General features: G+C 42.4%; 2 protein-coding genes across 3 annotated transcripts in view; one reads left to right on the top strand and one right to left on the bottom strand.

Moving 5' to 3' along the window:
* grin3a (glutamate receptor, ionotropic, N-methyl-D-aspartate 3A) overlaps window positions 1-2,970 on the top strand; it is a 38,560-nt gene extending 35,590 nt beyond the window's left edge. The window contains exon 10 of the mRNA XM_034603032.1: window positions 2,291-2,970. Within this exon, the coding sequence (XP_034458923.1) occupies window positions 2,291-2,849 (559 nt within the window). The 3' untranslated portion in view covers window positions 2,850-2,970. The remainder of the gene's footprint in view (window positions 1-2,290) is intronic.
* Window positions 2,971-5,538: 2,568 nt separating this feature from the next.
* The window catches only part of plppr1 (phospholipid phosphatase related 1), a 36,889-nt gene continuing 29,974 nt past the window's right edge, over window positions 5,539-12,453 (bottom strand). Inside the window, exons 6-8 of one of the 2 annotated variants that reach the window (XM_034602619.1) lie at window positions 12,149-12,325; window positions 7,549-7,680; window positions 5,539-7,190 (exon numbers count right to left, since the gene is read on the bottom strand). In XM_034602619.1, the coding sequence (XP_034458510.1) occupies window positions 7,185-7,190; window positions 7,549-7,680; window positions 12,149-12,325 (315 nt within the window). In that variant the 3' untranslated portion in view covers window positions 5,539-7,184. The remainder of the gene's footprint in view (window positions 7,191-7,548; window positions 7,681-12,148; window positions 12,326-12,453) is intronic. The other variant, XM_034602618.1, reaches the window with a different exon arrangement.

The raw sequence follows: 12,453 nt of genomic DNA, 5'->3' as shown, positions 1-12,453 counted from the left end.
TGGCACAGCTGCCGCGTGTGTCAAAAGCTGAAAATATGATTTAAAGATTATTTTATGTTCTTGTTTTCTGATTTTCAGTTTTCAGGCCCTTTTTTGCCCGAAGTGCCTCGTTTGACTTGGTGATTGGAGATTTCTCTGCTTATCGATCTGCTTCAAGATGCGAAGAGTTTCTCTCCGAGGAATGAATATGATGATATTTTCTATCCTATAAATAATATGAGTAAATAATAATAAAACTTATTTATACAACATGAAAAATAGCAATTCAAATTAAATGTCAAGCTGTCATTAATCAATATAAGAAAAATAATAAATACATAATATTGAAAAATATAAAATGATTTAAATGATCAGATGATATAAGGGTTACAAGAATTTAATTGAATATAAATGGTGTTATAAGGTGTAAATAATGGAAATAAGTTCAGATCACAAATATTTTTTAAGAGCAATATAAAGGAATCATTAAGTTAACAGGGAGTAAAGTATAAATTATATCATATATTTATATACTGTGTTATCTTTTTATTTTAGTGATAATGAGCACAAGGCAATGTCAGAAACTTAAATCCATAAAAAGTCATTTGTTTGTCTGTTTCTCTGTAAATGTACATACTACATATTACATTTAATCTACAAACCAAAACACCTCATAATATTGATATTTTACTATTGAATATAGAAGATACACATTGCAGTAATAACTATATTCAATCAAGCACAAACATTTCTTAAATCCCATCTTTCTTAACCTTGACACCAGCCTCATGTAACAACCAATCATGTGTTGCAGATGCCACTTTCTTCTGACCTTCTTCTTTTCACAAGTTTTTTTAATTTGTTATTTTTTTATCTTCATGGTCGAACCATTCAAATGAACTGACACATCTGCTAACCCCCCCACCCCCACGAGTTTGCCTGACTCTAAAACTTGAGTGAAGTAGCTTTAAGTGTATATATTTTTCTTCATGGTTCGCGGTGCTTCTGTGAAACCGGATTATGCAGAATAAATGATTTGAGGAGGAGGCAGGACAAACGCTGCACAATGGGGAGAGGTTGTGAATCACTCGGCTCCTCCGCTGCTCTCTGGCGTGAACAGAACGGTATGTTTTGATCCTGAGTGTCGGCTGATATATACGTTTAATCCTGAATAAGAACATGACATTCATGATGTTGTGTCACACTGATGCTCTCACCCCCTCAGCCCATGTTACTGCTGCTGGTGCTCATTAGCTTAAAGATGAAGGTAGGTGGGATCACGACTGGCGCTGGAGGAAATTAATTGGACACGAATTTGATTTCCACCTGTAGGCCTCGACAGTCAAGGTCTTTTTTCCTCTTTTTCCTTTTTACCTGCTTGTGGAGGCCGATTCATTAAAAAACACAAAATCAAAATCCTGTGTTTATTTGCATTATATTTCAACAATGACACGATTATGACGTTGTTGGGTACCACCTCATCAATGTGTTGCAGTTGGCTGATGTACCTGTCACCTGTATCAGTTTCACAATGTTGCTAAATTATAATGGTCATGTTCGAACAAACCTGGTTAATAATGAGACCATGAGAAACCTGTAACCACACACAATCTTGATATAGTTTTTAATTTAAAGAAATACAGCTAAATGTCATGTTGGAGCCAATGACCATCAAATGAAGAGGACTTAGCTTTGCTGATATTATCAGAAGTGGCATCACAACAAAATAATTGCAAAGACTAAACTATTCTTCCAGTGAAGGAAACAACATTTAAACTGCTGCTATTTTGACAAGATAAGGTGGGATACTGGTTAAAACTAAAGTCTGCAGCGATGGACCAAGCATTACTTGAAAATACTGTGTATGGAATATACAGAAATGGCAGAAGAAAACAGTCAGGACACACAAAGGAGGTATTTGTCATTTAATGGCACATTTAGCAGAACATTTGTTCCATTTCTTGGCAAGTAATCCTGATGGTTGCATTCCATCAATCATTTCGACGTGAGCATTTTAACAATAACAACAGTTTAGGGAACTTTTTTTCCACCTCACTTCTCTTGTTCATTGTTGGGTCTCGACTCATTGCACTTTGTCAACATGCATAGAATATATAATCATAGTACGCGCAGGGTTGACAGCATCTCTCTCTGTTTGTATAATAGTCATGGAGATCTGAGGCACTGGTTATATGTAGGATTCAGCCGATTCAGATCCAGTCCGACAATAAATATCTCATAAAATTGGAATTCTTACATTTTACATTTATTTTCATGCTGACATTTCTCTGTTTATTTGTCTTATTTCTAGGTGCAACGAGGGAAACAACCAGTCGGCATCCTGGAATCCTGCAGAGTCGTCCCACTGCAACAGGCGACGGGTCCTTCCACAAGAGATGCAGAATGACCTGGAACACTCCCAGGATCTCCCTCCTCCACCGCCCCCGTCACCCCTGCCTCACCCCCATTCTCTTCCCCTACTGGAGAAACACATGCCCATAGTGACCACAAGTAACGGGCGCTCCGATCTGTTAGGCCGAGTTATGGGGTCTGGGCAGGGGGGCTCGGGCCAGGTTATTGCACAGTGCAGGGGCCTGGGCATGGTTGACTGCGGCCCCGGCCTGAGTGCGGGGCGGAACCCTATGGTCCAGGAGCTGTCAGAACTGGAGGGTCAAATCCTCATCATCAAGCAGCAGCTGCAGTCAGCGATGAGGAGGAAGAGAGAGCTAGAACAATACCAATCAGAAAACCAGCAAGCAAACCAGACTGCACCCAGTCCGGCCTCCACTCTCCAGTCCAACCAGTTTGCTCAGTATACCCAGCCCCACCAACAGACTAACCAACACACAAACACGCTCCCGGAGTTCTGAAGCTTTTGCCTCTGTTTTTTTTTCCCCAGAGGAACCCGATTAGACACAGGACGAGATTCCAGAACCTCTTGCGGGTTACTCGGATACTCGCCTGAGTTCTGGAGTAGGAACCTTCACAGATTTCTGGAGGTTAAATGTTCCCCCGAGCCTCTGGAGTTCCCCTGAACGCTGGACTGAGATGTTCCCCCAGGAGGTCACATCCTGCTCCGTATCTCCATCTGGACATTTCCTGACCTCTGGGATTTGTGTTTTAAAAAGACGAGAAGCACTGAACAAAGGTGAACCAGGGATCCCGAACCAAATCTGTTCTTACTCGCTTGTTGCTGAAGAGTTGTGCATCCCCATCCTCTTCTCAACATCCTTTCCTCCATTGTCTTCACCTTCTTTTCACCCTTTTCCCGAACCCCGCAGTTTTTTCCATCCCACCCCCCTCTCCACCTCTAACGTTTGTCCCTTTCATCCCTTCCCTCTAAGCTTTGTCTCCTCAAGGGCACAGATTTGCTTGCTATGATGATACCTTGATCATAGATATGAAGACACTTTGGTATTTAAGCTTAATGGGCTAATTCACTTGAGTCCTACGTCGAGACTCATTGAGAGTGTAAAATGACCTGTGGTTGAACCCGGCCAGTTAAGTCTTAATGTCCCTGTGTCTTGCTTAAACCTTGTATCTTTCGGTGGGCGGGAGACAAACTGCTGGTGATTGGTTGACTTTACCATTGACGTTTAAGTGTTCCTGGCCTTTGAGTGTTTCATTTGACTTTGGGCATTAATTTCTGATCTGTTCGTTCAGGGTTGGTGGGGCTGTTGTTACAAATAGAAAAAAAAACACACAAAAAAAAAGAGATATAAAGTTATGGCAAGACACCTCTGTATTCATCAAGCACCTCTGGTTGGCATCGTGTGGTGGTCTATACAAAACCTTATTTATGGGTCACTGTATAATGTTGTCCTGCACCTCACGGATGCACCTCGAGTATTTTACGAAAAAGCAGCACCTACAAGGCATCATTGAACCCGTCAGAGTTTGACCAGCAACATGTGATCTGGAGAAGTAACAAGGTACAAATTGGTAGGAAAAGGGAACCACAGCTTTTATAATCAGGGACCAAAGCAAAAAAAAGCTTTTACTGTGATACCTGTGGTCTTTGGTCTAGCCAGTTTATTTCTGGTACAACCCTCTTGTCAAATATAAGAGATTATATGTCTAATGTAAACGCAGACCGCTCGTTGAACTCTGGCAGGTTATTTAACTATGAATAATTCACAACTGAATTCACTGAAACAGTCCCTGTGTGCTGAGATCTGTTCTCTTGCATCTTTTCTGTTTGGGTTTGGATGTGTTGCGTTATTAAAAAAATTACCTCTCTTCTTTGCACTTAATCGAATCGCAGCCTTTCTTCTTTGGTCAACATGAACATCACGATTTCCAGTGTGTGTATATATATATATATATATATATATAAAAAAAAGGTATAATGTGGAGCCTGAGTTCTGTTTTTAATTAGTACGCCTCGACAACTGGGGACAGGTAGGTACGCAGCGACTCTTTTCTTTTCTGGCAATGAAAGGAAGTTAATGCAACTCCAATGAAGAGCAGAGGCTTGACGATTTCAACGCCTATCATGACTGTTTTTTAAGGATTAAAGCTATTTGCCTTCACTGATGGGTAATGAGCCCTTGTAAGTCAGACAAAGATGAGTCAGTGGAACCAGAGGGACGGTGGCTGACGGCCAGGGCACAGCAATCACATTACACTGTGTGCTGGATTTATTTGCTGGATGTTTTTTTTTTTGGGGGGGGGGGGGGGGCATTGCTATTCACCTGCAGTTGTTCATTTCCTCCCATTGAAAACGATTCCATTACGATTTTAAAAAAGCACCCTGCAGCCCTTCATAACCAGCACACCACCTGAAAACGGTGTTTGGTCGTCGCACTGTTTTTTCACTCGTGTTGCTGGAGGACAGCAATTTAGACAGGGAGGCACACTCCGTAGAGCCAGGGACGACAATTTAAAAACACACGGCACGGTCAAATACTACTGCAACACACACACACACACACACACACACTCGCACACGAGCAACACCTATCTATTTAGCCAGTGTGTCTGCAAGCGCAGGCTGTCACAGCTGAAATGAATGCCTGACAGAGCAAAAGAGCAAGTGCACCGGCTGAGCTGTCAGCTTCCTTTGTGTCGGCGTGCGCGTGTGCGTCCGTGCACCTTCGCTCGGCGGTGGCACAAACATCACCGGAGTCGATTCAGTCGTAACAGGATGCATCGACAGAAAACCTAAATAAGAGCTTTGTGGTTTTATTACGCATCTCCGCTCGTTTTTTATCTCGTGTCTGGGTTTAGTTTGTGTGTCTGGACAGGGTGTGAAGAGCAGGGAGCTGCCTCACAGGATGTGACAGAGTGAATTCAGACTCACACACAGAGACTCTTTGAAGGCCTGTTTAAACACAAGCTTGCAGAAAAATCATGTTTTTCTCCTGAATTGCTCTAAGAAGGTTTCTCAGTTGAACTTGCTCATCAAGTTGCACATCAACACCAGTGAGGAAACATCCTAAGACTTGGTTATTTCAGTTTTTACAATACTAACTTTGCCTCAATAGGATTCTTACCTGTTATCCTGCTTGTTGGTGAATTTCCGACACATGATTAAAAAAAACACACGAGAACACGTTGTTGCTACTGACTATTTAATTCGTGGACAAAACCAAGAAAAAAATATATGCAGCATTTCAAATGAAACGCTTTTCTTTTTGTTCTCAAAGGAAAAAGATGATTATAATCACAATGATGACGATGATGATGATGACGACCAGAATTCAAATCATGAATATTTATAAAACATCTTGACTTCTCTCTTCATGCTGGGCGTTATCTTCCAATAGGAAATGGAGTCACAACATTGCATCACAATCCACTGGTGGCTCAGGGAGGGGGAGGGGTGCCTCGAGGAGGAAAAGTGAAGCAGGAGTCATTAGCCTGGTTTCCATTAGGAGGGCTAGCCGCGCCTCAGTAAATCAGTTTCCGTCCCGTTTTTTTCTTTTCCACATATATTTTATTAGAACGTCTTCCATCGGGATTCAAATTTAATTGTACAGCCGCACCAGTGAATTTCCAGGTAGATCTGGCACAGGCTAGCCCCCACCACACATCTCTGTTGAGCAAATGTCTATTAACATCACAGTGAATCAGGAAATCGGGGGTGAAACACACCCATCGAGAGAATTCAAACAGATCATATTTCCATAGGTCGTTGGCGATAACGTGGCACAGCGGGCGCCAAACCCCATTTTTCTGACTCAGAGGACGTCACTGACTCTTCCTTGTCATTTCCTCCGAAGGAGAGAGAGAGGGGATCATTCCCCAAAACACTTAAACTGATACCATAACATATCCAGGTTTACAGCAGGCAAACAGGTCCAAACGGATCATAATAGTCATACAGATTAACAAAAATCTTTACAAAATATGACCTGACACGGTCAAGTAATGTACAGAGAGAGATAATAAAAAGAAGGATTCTGTCTTTTTTTTTTTTCTGTACAAAGGACAAACATCACGGAAACGACAACATCAACATTTTTTTTTTTTTCGTAGCAGATTATTCAGACTCAGAGGGACGGATGTGGTGATCGACGACCTGGCAGGATGTGATGTAAGACAGAGTGAGTCAGCTGACAGGAAGTGTGCAGGTTTAACACCGTCAGGATAGGCTACAGCACTCGCTCATACAAAAATGTACAAAACACTGTCCTCTAACTACAAACCGCACCATGGAGGGAAAAACACATCCCATATTTCAAATGGTTTTAAATATCTGGAAAAAAAAGAAAAACTGTGCTTGAGTTTGTCTTGTGATACTTTTGATGCGATCAGGGCGCCTCGGCGGGTTGAACTGGGCAAAAGCCCAACTAGATGAGAACCATTACAAACATGGTGTCTTCTATCCCCCAGGTGAATGAAACAGATATATCAGGAGTGTTCGTTTTTTTTTTTGTCTTGTCAAGCAATCGGCGCCACGTGGCATGCGTCCTCGTCATTGTGTCTGGAAGTGCTGTGGAGACGCAAACGTGACCCGGTGCTGCCCCCTTAGTCATGTGACCTCCGTCATCGATGCCGAGTGGTTCTGAGAACGGACGTGGGGAGGAGAGGTGGAGAGGGGGAAACAAAGGAAATGGAAGGAGACAGGAGAGGGAAAGGGAGTGGAGAGGAGAAGGTAGAGGAGATCACTGTGTGAGGTCACTGCATGTGCGTCCGTGTGTGGGAGGGAGGACAGCGTGGTCGTGCAAAATATCATGCCTGTATATTCATCTGAGCGTGTGTCATTGCTTTGTGTGGAAGAATGAAAGAATAGAAAGAAAGAATAGAAAGAATAGAAAGAATAGAAAGAATAGAAAGAAAGAACACATATGGTGAGCTAAATATTTGATTGATATTGAATCCCTCTCTTTAGTCAATTCATTCTCTCAGGAATTCTAAGAAATTACCAACTGAAGCAGAAAAAGTAAATTACAACAAATTACAGAACAAACCAAATTCCGTTAGACTAAATTAAAGGTATCTGGAGGGTGGGGGGTCTTTTAAGCTGAAGGCCTCGAGGGAGCTCTACCAATTAATGGGGAAAGATAATGCACATTGTGGAGATTAAAGTTTTTGGGATTCCCGGGGTTAAGTGTTTTTAGCTACCTGTGCGCTGAGGGTCTCCAGAGGACTCTCCACGCGGGGGAAAGTCATTAGAGGCAGACCGCGGTACTCCTCAGTCTTCTGTTTGGCTGCTGCGCTGTGGACGCCTTTAAAGTTGTTCACCACACATAGACCCTGCGGAGACAGTTCAACGTTAAGAGTGAGACAGGTTGACAACAACGTTTCACCCGTAGACTGTATATAAAGATGGAGGACGTGAAAGTGAAGCCAAAGCATCTCGATGGCTGCAGTATAGGTCATAGATCCCGTCTCCTCATGTGTTAGTGGATGGGACATGGATCAAACTGACAAATGACAAATCATTTCACATTTTCACAGCTATGCTAACGGCTCTAATGTACGTAGACAAACAGTCCTTAGTGCTAAATGCCAACATTAGCATGCTAACATGCTCACAATGATAAGGCTAAGATGCTTATAGCTGGTATAATGTTTAACTTATGTATAATGTATTAGCGTTAAACATTTGCTAATCAGCCAACTCATTCTGCAGCTATTTGTTCAGGAAGAAAAAAAATCCCCCATCAAACTGTTGTTAATGGGAAAAAGCCATTTGAATTAAAATGTGATTTAAATCAAACAACTCCAGTGCCACTGAGATATTCAGCTCCATTAAATGGAGACAGAGAACTGACGACATGTTTCCTCATTTATACGTCTGTTAAAATTCTTGTAAATTACATGTACTTGTAAATTCGTGTTTTTTTTGCTCATCGGTCAGTTTCTTTGCTGCATTTTCTGAAGTCCCCTCCCTGGACTAGTTAATCAAAAAAAAAAGCCGCCTGAGGGAGATCTTTCCAACCCTCCGACTCCCGACCCCCAGGCCAATCATGCCCCGCGGCAGGAGCAAAGGAGAAAATGAAGCCGGGCGATTCACCGCTGGAGGATCCTCAAGGTTTCCATGTTTGCAGCAGTTTGTCTCTCTAGTACTTCTGACACAGAGGAGACGAATGAATCAAAAGAGGCTGCACATCACAAAAAAAACCATATGAATTCTTTATGAAAATCCCTGTCACATTGAATCCACACTTTGAGTTGATTAGACTGACTCATCATGAGCGAGACAGAAATATTCAAGGTGCAGGCTTTTGTGCTCCTCTCTACTGACACTGATTTCCATTATCCCCCCCCCCCCGACTGTTCTTATCTACTTTGGGATGCGACCTATCTTTTGTATGCCGTAACCATCCCGTTACATCCTGGCATCCTTTCTCTGGGTTTCAGCTTAAGATCATGGATGACTGCTTTTTTTCCATTTTTTGTGTCTCGTCGCCCATGCTAAGACGGACTCGGCCAATCTGGAATCTATTGTCTCAGGTGAAATTTGCTTATTGCCATGGAGATACTGACACAGTGGTTTTGAGCTTTGAAATAAAAATTACAAATTGTCTGGACACAGGATCCAGTGCTGCACAATATTATCAGGTCCAGCTTGAGCCGACCCCCCATGCATATGTTTTTGACCTGCATAAAATGGTAGTTTTATATAACTTGCTAGTTAAAGTTGATAAGAATTCTAAATTTAAAAGGGCTCCAACAGCCTCAGATGAGAGCATGGACCTCTAATTTGTCAGGGATCAAGCAGGCGCCTCTGTCTCCCATTTTTAAGATCATCCTGGAGCTCCGCGACCCTCGGTTTAGGACTGATCCCTCAATCTGCTGGCAGAGAACAAAGCTCTGATAAGACTAATGGCAGTTTCAGTTTGATGAGCCCACAGAGATCCTCTCTCTGTGAGCACTGCTAGCCCGGGGATTTAAGCTATACCTGCTTTCTACTTGTCTTTGTGCTAATTCAGTTCCCTCAAGATAGCAGTCCATCAAACCCTCTCAGTTCTCAGATGACAAGACCTTGATGGGCTTCATCAGGACCATTAGGTCCATGTGTAGGGGGAGCAGCAGCCGTTCTTGGGTTCATGGTTTGCTGATAATTTGCAGGAAATGAGGTGGTTGAAAACTGCTGAGGCGATCCTTGTTTTCATCTTTCCCCGGAGATCACTGCCTCAAAATATGTCAATTTTTATAGGTCAATCATTGGAAACTGATGTCCTTCATTAGAGCGGAGTGCAGTGGCTCCTCCACCTCGTCCTGTTTCAAGGACAAAGCTGCTCCACGTTGACGACACTGAAGATCACTGGCTTTTAGCTCCTTCCAACCAATTAAGTAGAAAACAAAACGACAAAGACAAGAGCAGGTAAAAATGACACTATAGGGAACCTGAAAGCATCTTTTAAATCTGAATCTTCCATTATCTGAACATCTTCTGTGGTCCAGCAGGAATTTGTCCTCTGAATAGCAAAACCCATGAACCCCCTCCTCCACATCCAGTCAAGATGTCTGTCTCTTTGTATTGCCCTTCACTTTCTCAACATCCAACAGGGTTCTCTACAATGTCTGTGCAAACATAACATACTCAGGCCTGGTATTCAATAGGCTCAGAGGGCTCGAAAACTACGCAACATATAAAATTGCATTAACACACCGTCCAAACCTCTAAGCAAACAATAAGCTTGAAAGTTGTCACCTCAAATCTCTAACAATGGGTGAAAAGATTTTCCTTCATTGAATTAAAAGAGAAACAAGTAAGGCTGCACGATTAATTAATTAAAAATTGTGATCTTGATTCAAATCCATATATACGATTCTGCTCCATTTTAAATGGAAATCCAAAAGCACCTCCGAAATCTTTGCTCTTAGCCAATGACAACGTACAACAAGATATGCATATCTTTATTTACTTAAAAATATATATTTAAAGCATTCACCATAGCAGCAGTGACCCACTCGCTAAGTAGCCAACACTTGGGAAAAATCCAGAACATAAACAGCCCCTGAGGTGTTGTTACTTTTCTTTTTAACACCATTTAACAAACTGGGACTATTTAACCAGAAGATTACAGCTGCACAACGTTTCTGTGAGTTTAACCTTGTTTCAGGAAGGTTTACATATCATTACTAACATGGATAAAAGTCGTAAAGAGCAGTGAGGGAATGTAGTGACTTGTTTCCTTTTCATCAGATATTAGCTTTGTGACCACAAACAAGTAATTACTGCCACCTACTGGCTTTAATGCAACAAATCATGAGGAAGAGGTTGATTACATGCAAATCCCCTTATGTTGGTGTTATTCCCTAAAAGATAAAATCTATTTTTATTTACCCTGATTTCAGACATGATCTCTCAGAATCTAATTTATATAAATCCGTTAATAGTTCTTCGTTTTTCCAACGAGTAGGTGTGGTAATTGCAACTGTCTTAAAATGCGCAAAACAGCTAGTTTTAATGATATATTGGTCAAAAAACCTGCTAATAGTTTAATTTGCTGTTGTCATGTAACTTGTGGCTTCGGCTGTAAATTCCCATAAAACATCCACAAACTAAATCGTAATTGATCTCGGTTTTTTCCTGTAAATGCATTTCACATCGCTCGTTCTCTTTCTTCGAATCAATAAGTTATCACATTAGCCACCAGCAGCCGACGTTCAAATACCAACCACTGATTTCTTTCCCTCCACATCTCCTCCTGCCTCTCCTCTCCTTCACACTCCTTCCTGCTCTGACACACGGGCCCATCGGCAATTACAAGTAATGAAGCTTCAGAGACACTTCAATAAATCTCTCGTTTTTGATTTGTGTGTGTGTGTGTGTGTGTGTGGGGACGGGGGGGGGGTTCCCTCCACCTTCCTTCCTCCTCTCAGTGGGCTTCCCGCCTAAACCCCAAAACAACTTGAGGGGCTCGGCTATAATCACCACCCTGAATAAACTGTGATGTTGACAAAGACTTTTTAATTTTCAGTGGAAGCTGTTTGACAACACATCACAGGAGGCTGGAGCTCGACTTTAAACTAAACACACTTGGAGAAAACAGGTCCAAGTTGCAGTTTATTAATTATCATGACATGTGGTTTAAAGAGATTAATACGATCTCTGGTTCCCTGCGTCATCTCGGAGTTAAATACAACCAAACTACCAAAAACGTTCTTCTCTCTTGCGGCACTTCTACCCCTTCTTCACTTCTCTCTTTTGAAAGTTTCTCAGGAGAAACCCAGGTGTCACCTCTGTGCTTTCTCTCCTGTCGTCTCTTCTCCTCTCCCCCCCCCCCCCCCCCCCAGTCATCCTCAACTTTCTCCCTCTCTCCAAATTCACCTGCATCTGAACCTCCTCCAAGCCCAGCTTAAACCCTCCTTCATCCCGATTCTCATCCTCTCCCCATCACCTCTTCCTGACATACTCCTTTTACTTTCTTTACCAGCTCACTTAATTCCCCATGTCTTCTACAATCAAAACGAATCATTTAACAATCTGTTGTATAACTACAAAAAAAACATGCTGTGCTTCTAATTTTTGGACAAACATTTGTATCGGGACTGACTTTTAAAACGCCTCCACACCCAGGCCACTGCAGCACAAATGAATCATTTAATTACCGGTTTGGGTCAGATCCAAGACGAAGCTAGAAATTGTTATTATAATTTGAGCATAATTCATGACCAGAATCCACCTCCGATCATCTTTCTGTCTCCTCCCCTCTAATTCCCGTTCCCACGCCTCCCGGGGACTTTTCATTTGTTTCGCTGTTCTCACCAGAAACAGAGCGATAGACGATCCCAGTATGAATCCGGCCACCACGTCCGAACAGTGGTTCCGGTACTCCGAGACTCGGTTGAGGCCGGTGAGGAAGGCTGAACAGAGCGTGCCCAGGCAGAGGACGGGCTTGGCCAGGCGGCTGGACTTGGTCTTGATGGTGCTGGTGATGTACATCTGGAAAGGAGGATAGTGGGGAGATAAGATAAAACCCCAAAATGTGAAAATGCAAAAAGATAGTATTTTATTTCTGTGTCAAAGGCTTTTCTGACTCTCTTTAGTTGGACTGGGAGGGAAGCAAGTCT

This window comes from Hippoglossus hippoglossus, chromosome 12 (assembly GCF_009819705.1).
Source record: "Hippoglossus hippoglossus isolate fHipHip1 chromosome 12, fHipHip1.pri, whole genome shotgun sequence".
Classification (NCBI taxonomy): Eukaryota; Metazoa; Chordata; class Actinopteri; order Pleuronectiformes; family Pleuronectidae; genus Hippoglossus; species Hippoglossus hippoglossus.
Note: the sequence above shows the minus strand (reverse complement) of the source record. Positions and strands in the feature narration are given on the sequence as shown.